The sequence below is a fragment of the Phaenicophaeus curvirostris genome, chromosome 1 (assembly GCF_032191515.1).
Source record: "Phaenicophaeus curvirostris isolate KB17595 chromosome 1, BPBGC_Pcur_1.0, whole genome shotgun sequence".
Classification (NCBI taxonomy): Eukaryota; Metazoa; Chordata; class Aves; order Cuculiformes; family Cuculidae; genus Phaenicophaeus; species Phaenicophaeus curvirostris.
The window spans coordinates 131,626,957-131,648,108 of NC_091392.1; the positions used below are offsets into that span (position 1 = coordinate 131,626,957).

At 38.5% G+C, this 21,152-nt stretch overlaps 1 protein-coding gene across 3 annotated transcripts in view; it reads right to left on the minus strand.

Annotated features, from left to right (window-relative positions):
• The window catches only part of FRMPD4 (FERM and PDZ domain containing 4), a 351,431-nt gene that overhangs the window by 48,203 nt on the left and 282,076 nt on the right, over positions 1 to 21,152 (minus strand). For all 3 annotated transcript variants that reach the window (XM_069874549.1, XM_069874557.1, XM_069874567.1), the window contains exon 4: positions 19,330 to 19,432. In XM_069874549.1, coding sequence (XP_069730650.1) covers positions 19,330 to 19,432 — 103 coding nt within the window. The remainder of the gene's footprint in view (positions 1 to 19,329; positions 19,433 to 21,152) is intronic.

The window sequence follows — 21,152 nt, forward strand, 5'->3', positions numbered from 1 at the left end:
CCAAGGACGCACATTAAAATTCAGTTCTCATAGGGGACATAACAGAGGATTTAGCATGCAAAGGATGAATGTTCTTTAAAGGCTGTATGTTGATCTGCAAGATTAAAAATAGACTTGTCAAAATTGAGTCTGACAGAAATCACCACAACATCCCCTATGTTCCAATAGACAAAATATTCTTCATTATGTAGTCATACAGTAAGTTTTCTGAGCAACCTGGAGACTTCTCTGGAGTCTAATTAAACTACAAATGTGATTTTAAAAAAGCAAATTAAACCATTATTTTAAAATTAAATTAGTGCCCTTGCGAAGTGTCAGATTATGAGTACTGGCTGGCAGTTTATTCACATCCACAGGCCAGTAGTTTTCATATGCATATAAGCGAGGAGAACAGTTGGAATCCACCCTCATGCATAATATTGGCCTTTAGGTTGAATCTGTCATTAAAAAGTGGATGAGAGCAAGAACAAGATCTAAACAGACAGGTCACAGAACACTGATAATGCAGTTTTATCACCTGCAACTAAAACTAGATATAAATTATTAATCGTAGATTCTACAGAAAATGATCCAACTATTAAGAGTCTTTTAAATCTTGCAAATCTTTTTTTCTAATTATTATTTCCTACTTTCAAGATATTTTACATTCCCTAATTCTGTCCTATCCTGACTTTTTGCATTTCAGTGATGCTGCAAAGATAATCTCAGGATGTGAGCTCTTAGTCTTCAAAGGATCAAAAGCCACAAAATCATATAAAGAAAAGAGGCAGGGGAGGGAAGTATCTTTATAGAATCAGATCCTCAAACCTAATCATTAAAAAGAAAAGTGGAGGAGGGAGATTAGAGAGCTTTGAGAGGATTTATTTTTCTTGCTTTCCTCCCCTTGCCCTCTCCCCAGCTGTAGCTTCCTGAGAAACGTTCGAAGTTCATACCTTCCCTGTGGCTCTTCTGAAGATCTGATCTGCAGGAGGGAAGTTTCAGGAAGGTCACCTATGAAGGGGATCTTTGCCCATCACAACCCAGAAGTTCAGCATTTGAATTACATGCTATTAGCATTTTTAAAGGCAATTAGGTACAATACACTCTCCTAGTTCTTTGCTTCACCCTGTGAGACCAAATGTCTAACTTTTCTGTTCTGCATGCTGCTGTTGCCAGTATCATTAACCTATTTATTCAGCCTGATGCACCTCAACATTTTGCAAAATGTTGTAGTGACTTCGTACGTCACTTGCAGTGGTGTGACTGCCTTGATGTAAGTTGAGCAGAAGCCTGAACAGCTCTTCCTTTCCTGACCCTTGGCAAAAAAATCTCAGCTGTCCCGAAAGCAACACAAATTTTAGTGGTTTGAATCCAAATTCACTGGCTACACAAAACCACCCATGGGAGATGCTTATGGATCCCTACGGCTATGTTAGGCTGCCTTTAGACCTACCACTCATTTCAACTCCCTCCCTGGGAGATAAAAGAATGGCAGGCCACCTCCACTGCCCCCTGAGGTCACCATGAGGAGAAAGGGCAGAAGAGACTGCTCTTGTCCAACCTGCAGTCATTTCTTCCTCTGTTCTGGGACAGGAAATATTCCAGCTCCTTCAGATGCCACCTACCTGTAGTTCACCTAATAAGAAGAAGTTAGAAAAATATACTATTCTGAAAATGGATAAGTCCTTTTCATTTGCATAATAAGGGTGAAATCTGCACACAGAGTCATTCCCATGCACTACAGACAGGAAGGTGGAAGGGAAAGGGAGACAAAGGACAATAATGTCTATGATTTCCACTTGAAGAATCCATATTTTTTTATATATATATATCTATATGTATGTAGGTATTAATTAAGGCTATCTTTGATTGTGTGCGCAGCAAATAGAGGGAAGATAATGTTAGAGAGAAGAGAGAAAAAACAGGAACCTGTAGGAAGAGATGCTGCTTTTTAAGAGGTAATAAAAAAAGAGTATTCGGGACTGCTAGGGGATGTGTAGAAAAATGAAGGGAGGGAAAAAAATGCTCAAGCTTTTTCTAATTAAAATTTTGGTAGAAATAAATCTTCCCCAAGAGAGAATATACCGTAAACAAGTCATTGTGTGGTCACTCTGACCTTTCTTTCAAACTGGAGCCAGACCTATCAGATACAAAAGGCTGGAATAAATGGACTTTGGATCTGATTTGGTATGGTGGTTCCTCAACTGCTTTATTTCCCTTCCAAGTGATTAATTGGCTTCATAAGAGCTCATAATAATGCTCATATTCAGAGGTTACACAGTGCACACACAGTACTGACATTTTCCATTGACATTTGCTTGTCATCAAAGTTCTCCTGAACTTCAGCTATCACCACTGAAGTAATCTGTTATATGGAATGTAAATGTAAGTCCTGAATCTAATCAACTTTCTCTGCACAAAAGCCTAGGCCCCAGGAAGGAAAATGGTTTAAATGAGAAACACATTAAAATACATGCTGTAAAGAAGGGTACTGTCAAACAATCAACTAGTTAGTTCTACTTATTTAAGCACTATTTTAGTAGGCCAGAATTTGAAATAGGAAAACATTTCTGATTCAGCCTGCTTTGGGTTTCCTGCTCTAATACCATACTGAGGAATGGAAAATGAAACAATTAAGAAAAGTAAAACCAGAAACATGTAATAAAACTTGATTTAAAAAAAAAATCATTATTATTAATACTGGAAAGAAGGTACTGGTGATGCACATAAAGATGTCTTACAATCCAGCAGGGAAATGGTTAAAACTACATGTACAACTTGTGAGGAAGACGATGAAAACAGAGGTAGCAGAGGAAGTGTGGCAAAGGTAGCTCTCCTGGGCATGGACTCCCTTTCCTTCCCCTCTAACATCTTTTCATAGTAAAACAGCCTCAAGAAAAAGATTAACTGATTTATATCAGAAACTTTATCTCAGTGCTGTCAAACTCATGCATTAGATAATGGTGTATCAAAGTTTACCACAACTTAAAAGCCATGATGATGATGAACTGTGGCTCTTGTCATTTCACATTTTTGTTTTTTCAGAGCTCATGATTTTCTGTTCTTTCTACAATCAGTAAGACCGGGCTCTTCAACTTAACAAGACTGGGATTTTCACCCATTTGAAGGAATGCCAAAGCTCATAACAAAGTTACCTAATGGTTCAATTTGAACTCATGAGAGAAATAAAGGGAAAGAACTTCCAGGTGCTTGCTGCTGTTCAGTAAGTACATTAAAAATATCCACTTATCCCCCCCCCCCATCTTTTAAAATGGGTTTCTCATTTAAAAATAGGTCTGGCCTACTTCAAATATCTGATGGGAGAATGGGGGGGGGGGCACATCTAGGGAGAGATATGCGAAAGGGATCTGCAATGTCTGGCAAGAGTAGCTATCAGTAATAGCACGTCACAAACCCACTCCTGGATCACCCTAGATCAAACAGGCAAATGTTTTCTTAAAGCGTGCTATTCCTCCATGAGACAGCACTATTTTAAATAAATTGGCAGGCTACAAGTTGAGCCACCACAAGTAATCTGTGGGGTAATTGATAAACAGCCCGATCCAAATACCCCTGAAATCCATCAAAATATTTCCACCATCTTCAGGAGGCTTTGGCTCAAACCCATTTTGCTGAAGAATGAACATCATTCATAGTTCCCAGGAAAACTTGAGCACAGGTGGCAAAGCAACACCTTTCGTCACTTACAAGAGACCAAATGTCAAATGTTTCCCTTAACAAGGCCCTAAAGAAGTAGGCATTTCTTCCCAGAAAGCAAAAGATATGTATTTCTGGAAACAGGCAGTATACATTTTAGCCTTTATAGTTATGGACAAATCATTTATAGATTCAACATATAGAATATTAAACATATTTAGAGCTGTCTCTAAAAAAATTTAAAATAGGCATTATTCTCTGTGCTTGTGAAAACAAATCTATCATCTGTCTCAGGTAAGTAAAAATAATTAATTTGAAAAGCTGTAGAATTGTTTTATTTGCATTTGGCTGTTTAATAGCCAGGAGTTTTAATAGATCTGGCACTGGGAGGAGAGGGGTAAATAGAACTACCACTGTATTATGTTTAGCAATTGTAAAACACCGTGGTTTGTTACTCTACTTACAATAATAACAGTATTATTAAACAGCTATCATAACAAATACAATTTTGACCAAAGAGCATTGATGTTTGTCTGCACAAATTAAAATAGAGATAAAAATCCATGTCTATAATGATATTGCTTTCTTCAAAATCACAGAATGGTGCATTGGTGCTGCAATATGAGCAGCAACCTGTATTCTGCTGAGAAATTCATTATATCCTGCTGCATGCATCAGCTATCTAAATGAACAGCCTTGACAAGAGCTTTTTACCCCCCTCATTGTTAATGACACATATGCAAAAGCACTGTAATTATACTAAAGCAGCAGCTGAAGAAAAAAGTCTCACAGAGATATTGGTAATCTGTCACTACCATGAAGACAGCAGGCAATTCAAAATCCCAATATTTTTTTTCTTGAGACAATTTAACTGCTCAGAAGCATCTATCAAACACTTACACAAGCACACATGGGAATAGCTTTTTCAAGTTTTCTCGTTACACTGTAGACGATTTCTATGAAATATATGAAGTGTAATATATGAATACATTTTAAAAATATGCAGTAAAGTAGCTATTCAAAGTGCATCCGGCATGTTGCCCCTTGGTAAAATGTCATCTTTCTAATCAAGACATTAGGAGTAATTAATCCCTACCATAAATAAATGGTTGCTCGAATAAAAAGTAAGTTATCAGTAACTCCTACCAGATTTAGGCACTTATATCACACTCTTCACCACAGTACAACCAAATAAAATTATTATTTCTTCCTCCTGTTTCTGACATTCAGAACTATAATTACCAAAACAGAAGTTACCCAAGCATTTAGTGCAGAGGAAAAATAATACCAAAATGTGAAGGAAACGCACTGTAAACTGAATATATTCAGCACTGCCTATCAGAAAACTAACTGCTTATCATGCTGCATTTCACTTCCACTCAAAAACCAGCTCCAGCAAAATACTGCATACCTTAATAAAAAGGATAAAAAAAATCCTGCATAGAATTGATATCTGGTAAGGCTGCAAGGCAGGAGAACACATCCAGTTACAGGCAAGCTTACTCTGAGTGATAAGCGCAGGTAGACAGAACATGGGCATGAATGATAGTGAAGAAAAGCCCAAGAGCAGAAAGTTACTGCTGTAAGATAAGGCTACTCACTTTATCACCTGTCCAGAAAAGTCACGCCTTCCCAGTAAGAGCTGATAATTCTACAGAGACCGAGCATCGTTTTTTGAGCTGCTCATAGCTAGAATTCAGGTGTGAGATAGGGCAGTCTTATTACTCCTATGCATTCAAATATCCTAAGACCAACATACAATTTATATCTGACTTCCTGCAAAACACAAACTCACCCGCCAACTATTGTTGGTAGCTGTTTTGTGAAGGCCTTAACTTCTGCTTGAGCTACAGCACATCTTTCCAAACAGATACAAGATTCTCATTTAAAGACTTGAAATGATGAATAATGACCACAACTTGCTCATTCTCATCTCTCTCGGTGTTACTAGCTGCAGTTTTTTAGGGATGGACTATACATTTCTACAAAGCTGAAGAGGTGTCTGCTATCCAAGTTTTTCCTTGTTCTGATGTCCACATCAGATAAAACCATCTTGATCTCTCCTGCAATAACCTAACTAGGCCAAGCTTCTTATGTCTCATAAAGGGGACAACTTCTGGTTCATTGTTGCTGCTCTTCCTAAACTATATAAAATTACTGGCATATTTCCAGGAATGCATAGCACTGCAGACTTGCTATGGTTAAATATAAAGTTTAAATAGCTTCCTTACTCCCATTTGATATTCTTTTCCTTTTTATATTAATTCTGGTAGTTGCAATGTGCTGCTCTGACAGGTCAGATTCAATTCACTATTTAATAGAATGGCAAACTGAGGCACAAAATGCTGCCTCCTAACAGCTTCTGGTAGTTTCATCCTAGGTTGAGCTTAAGTCAGGAAGCCAAGGGGATCAAGTCAAGAATGCTCATGAGAACAGCTTTAATTGACTTGTTCCAAGTAACAGGCATATTCACCCTGCCCTCCACCTTGGCCAGGCTTCTTCTGAAGAAAAGTTTTTACTTTTCAACACACTGCACTGGGAAATAGCACCTGCCCTGAAACACTGACACATGACTTCCAAAGCTCCTTTCCCTAAATTTCACAAGTTCTGGAATCTGGCCAGCTATTGCCACATCACAGTGGTGCCATCAGCTAGAGGTGGGATGGCCCAGCAGGAGGTCACTGCAACGCCATGCTGCACAGACAGTTAACTACAAAACACTGCTCTACCAAATGCTATGCATCATCAACAGCTTGCAAGGAAGTCAGCCCACAAAGTCTAGACCGTGAAGGACTGCCATGCCTCAGCCAAAATGCACAAGAGATAGCAGCACTGCCTCTGAAAGGCAGCCAGTATGTATATTAACTTTCATGACTTAAGAAAAACTTCTACAGGTACATCTGTGACAAAAAGAAGACCACGGAAAATGTGAGCCTCTTCCAGAAGGAAACAGGAGACCTGACTACCTGTGAAATAAAGAAGGTTCAACAACTTCTTTGCCTCAGTTTTTATCAACAAAGGCTCAAGCCACACCACCCAAGGCACAGAAGGCAAAGACGTAGACTGGGAGATTGAAGAACCAGCCACCCTAGGAGAAGATCAGGTGCGTGACCATCTAAACAATTTGAGAAGTGAACAAGTCCATGGGACCTGATGGGATGAATCTGTGGGTCCTGAGAGGATTGGTGGATAAAGATGCTAAGCCACTATCCATATTTGAGAAGTCGTGGCAGTCTGCTGAAGTTCCCACTGACCGGAAAGGGAGAAACATAACCCCCATTTTTAAAAATGGAAAAAGAGGAAGACCCAGGGTACTACAGGCTGGTAAGTCTCGCCTCTGTAGCCAGAAAGATCATGGAGCAGATCCTCTTGAAGACTCTGCTGAGGTACATATTAAATAAGGAGGTGTACAGTGACAGGCACCATGGCTTCACTAAGGGCAAATTGTACCTAATAAATTTGGTGGCCTTCTACAACTGGTTTACAGAGTTGGTGGTAGAGCCACTGATGTCATCTACCTAGACTTGTGCAAAGCATTTGAGGCCATCCCGCATGAGATACTTGTATCTAAATTGAATCTAATTGGCCTTCTTGGCCACCTGGGCGCACTGCTGGCTCATGTTCAGTCGGCTGTCAACCAACATCCCCAGGTCCCTCTCCTCCAGGCAGCTTTCCAGCCACTCTTCCCCTAGTCTGTAGCACTGCACAGGGTTGTTGTGCCCCAAGTGCAGGACCCGGCATTTGGCCTTGTTAAACCTCATGCCATTGGACTCAGCCCAGTGGTCCAGCCTGTTCAGGTCCCTTTGCAGAGCCTCCCTACCCTCCAGCAGATCAACACTTCCACCCAGCTTAGTGTCGTCTGCAAACTTGCTAAGGGTGCACTCGATGCCTTCATCCAGGTCATTGATAAAGACATTGAACAGGGCTGGACCCAGCACTGAGCCCTGGGGAACCCCACTTGTCACTGGCCTCCAGCTGGATTTCACACCATTTCCCACCACTCTCTGGGCCCGGCCATCCAACCAGTTTTCCACCTGGGAGAGTGTGCGCCTCTCCAGGCCAGAGGCTGACAGTTTCTAAGCAGAATGCTGTGAGAAACTGTGTCAAAGGCTTTACTGAAGTCCAGGAAGACCACATCCACAGCCTTTCCCTTGCCCAGTAGGCGGGTCACTTTGTCTTAGAAGGTGATCGGGTTAGTTTGGGAAGATCTGCCTTTCGTGAACCCGTGTACACTGGGTCTGATCACCCAGTTCTCTGGCATGTGCTTCATATGCTGCTTATGATATGTTACTTGTTCAATAAGTGGCGTTATCACTTATATTAGCAAATTGCACCCTCATAGTCCATGTACCTCAGAGCATAAACAATATAATCTCCTCTTTCTCCATAAAAAAAAAAATGGTTGCAAAAGCGTATGTTGAGTTTTCTTTCACTCCCATATGTCAATATGTGGTATAGTTCCTTCCTTAAACCCGCAGCAGTTTGTATGAAATATTAATGAACTCAACAAGCCCGCTGGACACTGTAACATGACTATAATTGGTGTAGAACACTAAGAAGTTGCTTCAGTACTGTTTAAGGAGAAAAAAAAGTGGTATCTTCACTAGAGTATTTGTTCTAATATTTAATTATAGGCTTTGAACATAAACAGACTTTCAGTTAAAATTCAGAACAAAAGGGTATTTCTGGTCACAAATGTATACTTTCCCTGTAAAATTGAGTAGTAAGAATAACTCAAGATAAAGATTTAAAAAAAAAAATTGTATTGCAAACTCAGTTAATGAATAGTTTTAATTTTTTGCTGCCTTCCAAAATTGAGAGTTGTTGCTGTAATTCTTGATAAACTCTCAGGCAGATGACATTTTTCTTTTAAGTCCCAGGCACTCTGTAGTGATGCATAGAAAAGAATATTAATCAGGAAGACAATGTATGGAACAAAGATTTCAGTGTAACAATTAAACTTCATAACCCCTACAGATTTTACAAAATACAGATAACCTCCAAGATTTTAAACTGCTATAGCAACCCATTTTCTCCTCTAGAACAACTGCCTTTTTGTGTATTGCTTTCTGAATAACAGATCTGCTGAAAAGCTGAAGTGATCATCATAGAACGGGTAAGCTCTATGATATCAGATGATGAGATCTTTGACTCTCCTGGCATTTTGTTTGATCCAAAAGCTCAACCAAATCTCTTCTAACTAAACCACCAACCAAGCCAAATTACCTTATTTAACAATATAGACAGTGGACTGCAGGGATCTTCCCTTGCGCAGTAAGTAAAACACATTTAGCTTTAGTCTGCAATAAGAGCTAACAGAACAATTAACATTTCAGCACATACCACGTAAGAAATATGCCTCTGGGGTAGCAGAGGGTGATGGCAACCTAGGCTTATCTCTGAAGTCTCAGGTTTTTATTTTTGTATTTCTTACTTCTTCACTTCTCAAAACCAGTTCCTCCTGGTTTCTTAGATGAAGGCAAATAACACCAAAATCCTTTGGAAGTCACCTGTTGTGAAATACATGTGATTCATCTTTCCCCTATTACTGTTGTTGTCTGTGAAAACTTGGATGTTTCAAGTAAGGTAAAATTTACAGAATTGTATCTTTAAGCAAAAGCCTAAAAAAAACCTTAAGCGGAAACCAAAATGGTTCTCTTATGCTATTTTTCATATTTGCTTTTAATAAATTACAGATGATCAATTGTCACATCAGAAATTAAACCAGGAAGAGCTGACTGATAAATCCCACAGAAATCTGCCATGTTAAGTTGACTTTTTAACATCCAATATTTTTTAAACATCCAATATTTTTTAAACAGGAATTTTCTTTTATTCATTTTTATATTCTACTAATTTTTGTGTCAGATCCTTTTTAATGAGAAACTGGTTTTGTCCTTTTACCTTCCACTATGGCCCAGAGTCTTCCCAATTAGTGGTAATATTTAACTAAGGAACCTCATTTTGGAGACTAATGAGTGAGAATATGTAAAAATGTTCTTCTTTCTTTTTAACCTTCTGATCTGACATATCAGATGAAGTTAAATGCAGATAATCAATCTCTTGAAAATTTTTGGAGTCCTTATTGGCTGTATTATTGCTGAATTAAAAATATGATCTAATCCTGAGTTCTAAGTTTCCTAGTCTATCAACAAATACAGAAATCCATACAATGTTTTTATTCCAATTACATTACAGTACTAGCTGCTAAGAGACTCTGAGTCACAAAATTATTCTTATTGGAGGGAAGCAGGAAAGAGACAGGATGTGCTAATGACAGTCTTAAGCCTCTTCATCTTATTTCTCAATGTTTTTGAAAAAGCTTCAAAAAAAAAATTAGGCCTTGCCAAAACAAAGAGAGTCATAAAAATTTAAAGACACCTCCACTGAGAGCCAGATCCACCTTCCTTACAACACAATTATGTCTAGACATCTCACTACCTTTGAATCTAAAAGAAGTTTGGATTGAGAATTTTATCCAAATACTATTCAACCAAGTGCTTCTCATTTCATACTGGTTTTGCTCTTTTCCAGCTCCACAGACAAAATACAAGTTACTGGTGTCTAGTCAAGCACTGTCACCTCCACATGCCTTCAGCTGCCTGAAAGGCAATATTGCTGTCAGAGCAGGGACATGATATGAAGTCTACAGGCAGCCACTGTAGCTGGACCCTAGTGTTAACAGGGACAGCCACCTTATGGACATACATACCTTCAAGCGGGACCATTCTTAATTTTATCTCACTTAATAGATTAAAGGTGGTCTGGGGAGTAAGTAGGATTATGATAATAAAAACTAACTCTGAGAGTCAGGAAGCCAGAATGACACAGCATCAGTAAAGAACCAGAGAAAGATCTTGCCATCTTCAAGAACTCCTGAGTCAGCTTACCATTACACAATTCATTAAAATTACACTGTTACAGCAATGGACCATAAGCTACCAAGACCTCTCCATGACACTTTGCTCTGAGTAAGGTTTTTATCTAAGCAGCCCCAAGAAGAAGGCCTCAAGATCTTCTTTTATTCATGTTTTCCAATTACATGGTTCGAGATTTTTTTAAAAGCTATTCATTCTTGCTTCCCCCCTCACTGCATTCTCACTGTGCTGTAAAAAAGACATACATAGCCACCACAATAACAGTTACACTAGCTTTATTTTCTCTCATTTGACAAACCGATGAGCTTCTGTAAAATGCACAAATCCTCTTCAAATACAGCCACTGCCGGGAGCTTCTACAGAACAACTAAAGACTAAAGGCATTTCAAATTCATCAAACTATGCAAGGCATTGCAAATTGATCACAGTCTTTTCACTCTTCTCTCTCTACTGTTTAAATTAGTTTTTACATTTTCTGTGGGCACTGGTGCATACAAAACTGCAACCTCCAAAACGGCACTCCTTAAAAACAGGAGATTAAAATCTTTCTACTTTTCCATGATACAAGGCATCTGTAAGCAGACACAACCCTCCAAGGGCTAACTCAAAAAACCATAAAAATATCATGTTTACCTCTCAGCCCCTGACATCACCTTTGCTGTCTTTCTAACAGAATACAGTATTGAGGTATAATTCATAGCAACTGCAGGCCTTTTGCTTGATACTGCCATTTACCTTTCAGTCTTTTAAATAAGCATTTCACTCCCATCATAAAGCTATTTAGGCAGCAGATAAACCAGTTAATTGCTATGATCCAAATGTCCAGGCTATCTCAGGATAAAAGGGAATGCTGATGCCACCACTGTCCACACTGTGTATAACACAAGCCTTCATAAAGCATCCCAGGCTTGTACAATGCAATAAACTCACCTTCTACAAAGAGGCAATGTTTTCCATCACAATGACTTCACTAGCTGATGTATAGGTGCTGAATCAGTCAGCAACTGACCTGACACATGAGGGAGTTTCAAACATCTCAATGAGAGCAGAAACATGTTTCTGGAAGGACAAAGTTGGTCTACGAGTTCTCTGCATACAGTGGTGAAAGCATTCCTGTCATCTGTATGCTTTACTGTCACTCCTTAATTGCAGCCTCAGGTGCACAGCACAATCCTCTCCTGTCAGCCCATACTGCTTCTCTGAGTCCCAGAAACCGTTATGTACAGACACACTTTCAAGCAAGCTCCTGAAGCTGTCTGTCTTGTCTTTCTCTTTGTTTTCTGCCTTCTGTTGATTAAATTGCTCCATACCACAGTGCTCGTCTTGTGTAAGTGTAGTTGTTCTGTAGTAATATGCCCAAGGCATCCATGAAAGCCACAGAATATTCAAGCACCAACAGCATGATGTGGTGGGCTGGCTTGTCCGACATAATCTTTCACGATTTGGAAATGTCATCCCAAAAGAGACAGATAACTGGTTGGGAAAGAGAAACCATGAGATCTCTGCAGTTTCACACCTCCTCTCTAATTCTCCTTGCCCCAAACACAGGAAATGAGACTTGTAGGTACCTCTTGCTACCTACCCAACAGGGAATAATCCTTTGATGCACCAAGCTTGCAGTGATAGCACAGAGCATCATAAACATCTATTGCAGAGCATGCAATATGGAGGAAATCCATCACATGGACATGTTACTTCATATTAAACTCAAATTTGAAATTTAATTTATATGACTTTACATGGAAACAATTACCTTGAAACACCTACATCAGCTCACCTGGCTTCAAAGTAAATTCTCCATGCATACAAGCCAACGCTTTTGTTTAGCACTAAGCCTGCTTGCCAGAACAAGGTAATGAATGAGAGCAGCATTTGCTTTTTCACATCTGAAGAAGACATTTTGTACAGTTGCTCGTGCTTTGGGCACAGCTATTCCATATCTCAGCTTGTACCCTTGCATTCATTTACCACAAAGCAACTTGTTACGGAACACTTGACCTGAAATTCATCAGGCAGACTCCTCTTTCTAGAGGGTAACAGAGTAAGATAATGACCTCACACTTCAACTGGATGACACATCAAGCTTTGGAATTTCAAAGACACCAAACTTGCTGACTCCAGGGGGCATCCATCATGGTGAACATGAAAAGAAACTTACAAATTAAGTTCTCAGCATTCCAAACATTTGAATCATTGAGTCCAAATCGGTCTAAACCACATCAGCCAACTTTCTGCTAAGAGCAAAGACATAAGACTGCATGCTTCCACACATACAATGCATTTAAAAGAGTGCAGTTTCCATAGATGGTATCAATTTTAACAATATCCCTATGCAGCTTTCAACTCAGCTTAACTGTTACAAGCCTTTGATAAGGTAGACAAGCATTTCTGAAAGCATACTACAGATTAATAATTAAAATCTAGAGAGATCTGAATTAACTCTCAACATATTAGCTCAAGTACCAGAAGCACCTCACCATGGCAGCCAAGTGAAAAGGTAAAGTAAATAACCATAATCTGTGCTTTCACTGTTACACTGCAGAAGCTGACTGAAAGCACATAAGTTATCTCTGAATTATGTTGTAGAAACACTTCACAAGGTAGAAGATATACATCCAACACCTGTCACATCAAACAGGTCTCATATCCTGACTCTCAGCTCTGTGCTTGGGCCAGCTGATTAGAGGTAGCTAATTAAATGTCCTGACAGAAAGCTTATCTCCATTTCTGTCACTTGAGAAACTCCTACATTTTGCCCCTTTGTTTGGCATTATGTGTCTAAATCACTAGCAATTCATATATCAAGGCCTGAATAAAAATGGATATAGCCTCTAGATTTATATACCAAATCTGGAGCACAATGGAGTACCTTCAGATTAAAAGGTCTATGTGATTGCTTCTTCAGGAAAAGCAGGTTTCAAGATTCTTGACTGCTAAATAGTACCATAGCTAACAGTACCATAGCTAATAGCTTAATATGTCTGATTTTTTCTCTATGATCTTGATGAAGAAAGAATATCTTAAATATTAAATTCACCAAAATGGCTTCATCCAATATATGAAACAGTCTAAGCCTAGAGACAGAAATCATATCTGAAAACTGATATTTTGAGCAGCTGTGAGAAGACGATGATGATAGGCACTGCCACTGAACTCCCTTTTGCACTTGTGTTTAGCTGTGATGATGCAGAGAAGGAAGACTGGTCCCCTGACACACATGGAGTCAAACCAGCAGTGACAGAATTCTCATCCATTCCATAACGATGGTGAGAAGGGTCAGTATTGATTAAATTCATGTTAGCACTTAAAATGCAACGTGCAGCCTGCAATCCTGGAGTGTTCCTTCTCTGCAGTCCTATGGTAATACAAAATTATAACAGAAATTCAACTGCAAAATTGAAAGAATCCTCTAGATCTTCTCAATGAAAACTTGCTGTCACTTTAACTTGCCAAAGCAAGTGTTATTTCAGAACAGGTTTTGAGCAATTTCTCTTAAATAGAAGATAGAACCAACAAGAAAAGAAACACCCTTAATGAATTTCACCTTTTTAAGTTCTTGCTTTGCAATTAAAGTCTTTTACTGAAATTCCACAGGACATCAAATACTAATTTACTTCTGTTACAGTTTCAAGAAACCAGACTAATCTATCCTAATTAGTAACCTAGAAGTCAGGTTTCTATTCTAAGATAGTTTTCTGTGCTCCTTCTTTATTAAATGCATAAATACGGCTTTCTACAACATGGCAGTTTATTCCAAAACAACTCTCAGACAGATCACCCCCTCCAGGTGCCCATCTCTCCTTTCAGGCTGCCTGGATAACTATTTTAATTGAAACAGAAACAAAATATAACTACTGTACCCTACTCAGAGTTTGCTTTATGGGGTAAGCAGTACATTTGCATGCCACTTACAATTCTAGTAAAATATCCTGCTATGCAAGTACTCCATTTACATATGTTGGGATCCTTGTAGACTAATTCATACCAACTACAATCTAAGACAAACAAGTTAAGTCATTCATGTCATAGAAATTACCTATAAACATATTATAAGGCAAATTATTTATTAAACATATATTTATTAAACATATATTTATTAAACATATATTGTGTTTCAAAACATTTTAAGAATCAATTTAACCAATTGGAAGATACAAATTTAACATGGACTAATGCTTATGAAATAGATGCACCTCTGAACAACAAATTAACTGATACAGTACATTAATGCACCTTCTAATAGGCCAGTTCTGTATTGATTGTCATCTTCAAATATGAAAAATGTTGCTACATTGTGCAATGACTTTAATGCTACCTCAAAGTACTTATTATTAAGTATGAGTGAAAAGCTTAAGTCACAGAATCTGTATCAGCAGTAAAATAAAACACAGATCAGTAGCTCCTGCTACATTTTGAACTAACTGCACTTCAAATACATCTTCTTCCTTTAGTATCCTGTTCACTTTCTCCTTGTCTGGATTGTAACAATACATTTAGAAAACTGGGCTTGTTTCTTCCTCTTTTTCCAACTTCAATAGCTTTCTGCCTTGAATGGAACACATCTAGATTGAAGCAATAAGTGACACCCATAAAGGTGACCTCTCTTTGTAAGGGAAATCATAAACATGACTTCTGGGGCTGTGCTTGAAAATAGCTCAGGAGAACATAATATGGTGCAAAAGCCATTGAAAGTTATCCAAAAATAATAAGTCCTTATGTATTTTGTTAGCAAGCCTTCATATTTCTGCAACCTTGGCTTTCAAAGGACAACTTGAACACTAATTAAATGTTGCCAGCAAAGCAGTACCAAAAGAATTAGATGGATGAGAATAACCTACAAAGGATATTTATAATGAATATCCCCCGATAATCTCCAAACCTGAGACCTCCTAGGTTACGATAATATCCTTTAGTTCTTAAAAAACAACCCAAAATCTTTCAGCAGATTCCTGCTGAGTACCGCCTGGAGTCTGCAGAGGTAGTTTTAATACAGTTTTCTACTTGAGGAAGCTCATTTTCAGTAATGAATGTTTAGAAAGCACACATATTATTAAAATATTAAAATGCAACAAAGACAATGTGAAATTTTCTGCATTATGTGCTCCCTTTATCTTCTTGAATTTTCTCATAGTAATACCACTAAACAAAAGGGGCTTAGAAGACCGGTTGAATGATTTATAACCCAGTAGAAGTAAAAGTACACAATGAATTTGGAGCTGGTGAGAAAAGGGCTGGAGCAAAATAAATGAGGAAAAAATTGCTCAACTTACTCTGTGGAAAACTTAGAAATATAGCAAATATATTGCTTGGGGGCATGATTTTTCCTAAAAAAAAAATAAACTATTTGACATTTTTCAGATTTCCTTCTTGGTGGACATCCACAATCTTGATTTTTACAATGTAACCGAAACTCTCTTTTTCATTCTTTTCCTCAGTAGCTTAACTCTTTTCATAAGTAAATATCCCAACAGTGTTTTCTTGGAAAAGAATTAAATATTGCATTACACTAAAAACTCTGTTTAATGTTCAAGGTAGACTTAACATCTAACATTTGTGTATACTTTCGCTTGAAGCATGATGCTCATCTGGTTACGAAATCTGCCTTTTTTTTAATCACGCAGTTTGTTTTTTTCCCCGTTTGGCATACTATAATCTTTATGTCTATATTTCGGAAATAGATTATTTTTTCCCCACTCTCTGCATTTAAAAAGACAAATAATTTCCTGACTGTACAAAAAGCTTTGAGGGAAAGTTACATAAGAAAGACATAGAATTTCACAACATTAATATAAAATATGTCTTGTTATACATAAATCGGCAAGAGACCATCACAGAAAAAATAGAGTGTTGGAATATTAGATTTTCATTGATTTTGCAGTGACCATGAGATGGTACACTGTAAGATTCCGAGGGAAAAGACAAAGAGGAGTCCACTCTAACAGACTTCGGGTTGTCCAGGGCACTGGTGGGCAGAATCCTGTAGGATACAGCTCTGAAAGGCAAAAGCCCAGTAGAGCTGGGTGATCTCCATGGAGAGCCTCATCCAAGTGCCAAAATGGTCTACTCCAATTTGCAAGCAAGCAAGCAAGCAAGCAGGCCCACCAGGACAGCAGTGTGGCTCCACAGGGAACACCTGACCAAGATTCAGCACAAAATGGAAGCCAACTAGAGATGGAAATGAAGAGAAGTTACCAGGAGAAACAGGGAAGCTCTACCTGGCCAGGAAGGGATGGAATCTGAAAAGCTCACCTGGCACTGAAACCGCTATGGAATGTGAAGGGTAATAAGAAGGGCCTCTACAGGTATATAAGCACTGAAAGCCAAAGGAAATACGAACTTGCTGCTCAATAGGATTGGCAAACAAATGAAGGACACTGAACATGCTTGAAGTACTCAATGCTTTCTTGGCTTTGGCCTTTAGTGGCAAGATCTGCCACCCTGGTCCCTCCTTTAGTGGCAGAATGTAGAGGACCAAGGTACTACCCATGGCACACAAAGACAGAATTAGGGCTTGCTTAGGCAAGAGGGACATTCATAAGTCCATGGGCCTGGATGGGATGCACCAAAGGGAGTTGGCTCATGCCTTGTAAAAGCTACAAACTGTGATCTTTGAAAGGGCACTAGTTAAGAACTGAAACGCCTTCCCAGTGTGGTTGTGAAAACTCCACCTTTGGAGATATTAAAACTTGACTTGACAAATGCTGAGTAACCACATTTAAGTTTGGCACTGGCTGGCTTTGAGCAAGAGCTTGGACTGGATGACCTCCAGAAATCCCATCTCAGTTCTTCTATGATTTTGTGACCATGCCCACTGCCTAAACTATGCATCTGAAACATGCTCATTGCTGACTGCAGATACATTGCTACCAGCTGGAGCGCAAGATTTCAAAACTGTTTCTATGCGCATTGAAAACTAAAAGCAAGCTTTTTCAAAGCTGCAGATGTCCCTAACCCATATGAAAACCTTTTTACGATACAGAAGGGATTCATTATATCATTGGTGTAAAGAATTGCTTCTGTTATGGTGTCAGGACTGTACAGTGACAGTGTTTAATCATTCCAGGTGTCTCCACTGGCATAAAAGAGAAAGCTCTTAATTTCAAATGCTGTAATATACAAGCCCAATATATTTCACTCCAAGTCTTATCAAAGAATGAGTCTCTGACAAAATCCCAACAGCAGATAGATTCTGAGAGCAGAGTTGGAATTACAGTGCAAGAACAGTGTCACCAAAAGTTTTCCCTGGAATACAGCAGTGCTGAATTTAAGACACTACCTGTGGAGTCATCATAATTGGGAAAGGTGACATTCAGTTTCTAATTTGAAGGCAGTCAAAGAATCATCCACACAATAAACCCAGTTTGCCTAAGGCCTAATCAGTCTATTTTCCTTGTTATTACTATATATTGCTGGCAACAAATGAGATAGAAATCCTAAGTCTGATTTCTCACATATCAAATAATCAGGGAAAGAATGAAGAATGCAATATTATCACTTTATGAAGAAAAAAAAGACAACAAAAATGAGTATAAGACCCAGATGTGAGGCTTATGCTGATGGCCAATACAGATCATAGGACAGAACTTTATTAGGAATAGGACAGTTCCTGCAGTTCATGGAGTCTCTTTATAACAAAAACCCAAAAGTCTTCCTTTAATGTTCTGTGTTATTGTTAGGTGACTTAATGATTAACACTTTATTTTAAAATCTGAAAATGTGTTGTATTTTGTCAAAACTGCCTAACACAGATAAAGGCATCAGTGTTGTTGGCATCTTTATGCCATTTCCACATCTCCTTCAGAAGCTTGCTTCACAGCTGAATTCCCAGCAAAAGTGCAGCCATTTGCTCAAGTTGTGATCTGCAAGAGGTGTACAACTACCACAGCACTTTCTGCTCAAATTTCTGGCAGCAAATGTGACTTTTCAAAATTGCATGAGTAACACTGACAACACTGACAGCCACCAGTTCTGAGCAGCGGTATGTGCACAATTAAAACTTGAGTGTCTCCTGAAATTCGACTAGACCCACCAATTCAGAATTTACACCAATGAGAAGGAAACAAAACTGATAACCAGCAACCAGGCTACTGGGATTTAAAATAATAATTTTTATGTTTAATTGCTTAATTAAACATTTCATTTTTCTACGTAGTATTCTAACATTTCTTGTCATTTGAAATGCAAAGTTTATTCTGCAAATCACATTACATCTTCTTCTACATCCCGAGCTTCTGTCAGTCCTTGTCCATTCCTTCCTTCTACATCCCATTTACATTCATTGACATTTCTCCTTTCCTGCACTCTCGAGTCTCTTTATTGTCTTGTCTGCTGCCTCCTACCTATACAGCCCTACCTGCTTTTCACACAAAAAACCACCCAAACACTCTCTGAGCTTCCCTACATAATCCCATTTACATGCACCCACCCACTCTCAAAATTATAATCCCACCATGTTTTCTTTCCTCTTCACATAAGACAGACCTGATACAACTTTTTTTCATGTGAAAAAAGCAATAGAGCAACAGTGACTGGAGCTGCCTTGTTCCAGGTATTCTCTTCAACAACCCATACAAAAAACAAATACCAGGAGAATAGAATTCCTCATTTGATATCCAAGTATTTGGAGCTATTCAGAGGACATTGAAGATGACATTTCATTTAAATACTAAAATACTTCACCATTCTTCGTTATGACTAAAGTAACATTATTTTCTCTCTTCTCAGCCATGAGAAGGCAAGGCTTGTTGTATTATCAAATGGCTGCCTGGGCAATAAGCCACCAGGTTCACAGTTTAAGTGACAGGACATCAACTACCTGACAAGGTCGATGACTCTCTCTCTTGGAGCAGTGCTGACTGGCTCATCATTAATCATTATGATCTGATCCCCTGGTATAAGTTTTCCTTCAGAGGGGCCGCCTGGAGACAAATGAGAAAAAATAAATGCAGGAGTTAGTAGACCGTTGTAAATGCGCAGACACACTCTGTTGTTCACATGCTAGAAGTGTTTTTTTCTCCAGTTAATGACATATTTAACACTGTTATTTCTGACGCTACCAGTACTTCCTCACCAGGAAAATCCTAAAAGCTAATGGCTTAGCCAGTGGCTTTCTACTGAAGTTCCTCAAGTTAAGTTCCAAAACTACATCTAGAGACCTAAAAACATAACCTTGATTTTCAATAGAGCCAAAAGGACCCATTCATCCTTAAAGGTGTGATCAACCATACCTTACTCATCCCTGATCAATATTTGTCTGATATTCTCATAAGACCACCCTGAGGATGACTCCTTTTCCTGTAAATAAATGACCCTGTTCAACTATTGTTAAGATCAGGAAGTCTTTTTTCCCTGGAACCTACACCAGATCTTCTTGTTGCAACACATTGTCTCCTGTCCCAGACAAAGTAACACTGGAGAACATCTTACTCCTCCTTCCTATGAAGCATCGCTTATATATTTGACAGTCATTCATAGGTCTCTCCTCTGACGTTTCTGTTCTGTGCAAAACAAACCTGTTTCCTTCCATCTGAAGACAGTAAATTTCTACACCTCCAGTCTCTAAGTGTCTTTTCCTCTGGATTCCTACTGCTTGGTGAACACAAGTTTTATGTGCAGTCAAAAGCATAGTCACTTTCAGTTAGACACAGATACTTAGCATTCGTCTGAGTAAACAACCAGACAGGTATATGTCTATGTGCTTTGTATTCTAACAGTGGTGAAAAGCATACTGAGTTTAGATTACATGCTCAGAAGAGGGTGGGATATCGAAACTGCTAATTAAAAGATGTATCCTCTCTAGTCTTCTTTAAACTCTGCAATGATGATACATAAAAACCCAATAATATTATCATTATGATCATATAAAGTCTTAAAATAAAATGTATCAGTGTAAAAAACCAATTTGTTTAACAATTGAGCTAATGTTGTTCCTTTCCTCTGTTTGGTTTGAAAACTTCCCTTATATATCCAGCATAAATGGATACAAATCCATGTAGAGGAATGTTGTCCTGAACTCACCTTTCCTCCTATTCAGTCAGAATAGGATAGAATAAATACCTTCTCCAAACTGAACTCTAACAAGAAACTACATTAATAATACTAACTTAGGATAAAATAACTTTTTTGATCTAGTTCAAATATTAGTTACAACACTTCATCTGAAAGCAATAAAATATAATCAATGCACACACATGGCTAAATGACATGTGGGTAAATGACATCAGAACTTTAGAAAGCCAATTTTGCCTCTCCCCTGCTCCCTGTGGGGGTTCTGGAGAACATATTGAACAAGAGCAAAGTCAAATCTCTGCCCTTGGCTCCAAGGCAATTTCATGTAACTACTGACTAACTAATATTTAAGCACAGAGCGCAGCAGCCTCTGGGACAATGAGTGATCCCAGGCCTGGTCCCCAAAAAATTAAAAAATACCACCAAATTTATAAAATATCACAAAAAATTTTAAAAAACCTCACTAATTTTCACTCCAAGTAAGACATGGAGGGATCTATTTTGTCCTGGCTTTTTTTTGCCATGTGGTTATACAGAACTATTCATTTTAAAAAAAAGCCAGCAGTAACATCCCCTTTTTCAAAAACTATTATTACAGTTAGAACCAAATATTAGAGTTAGAAACCTAGT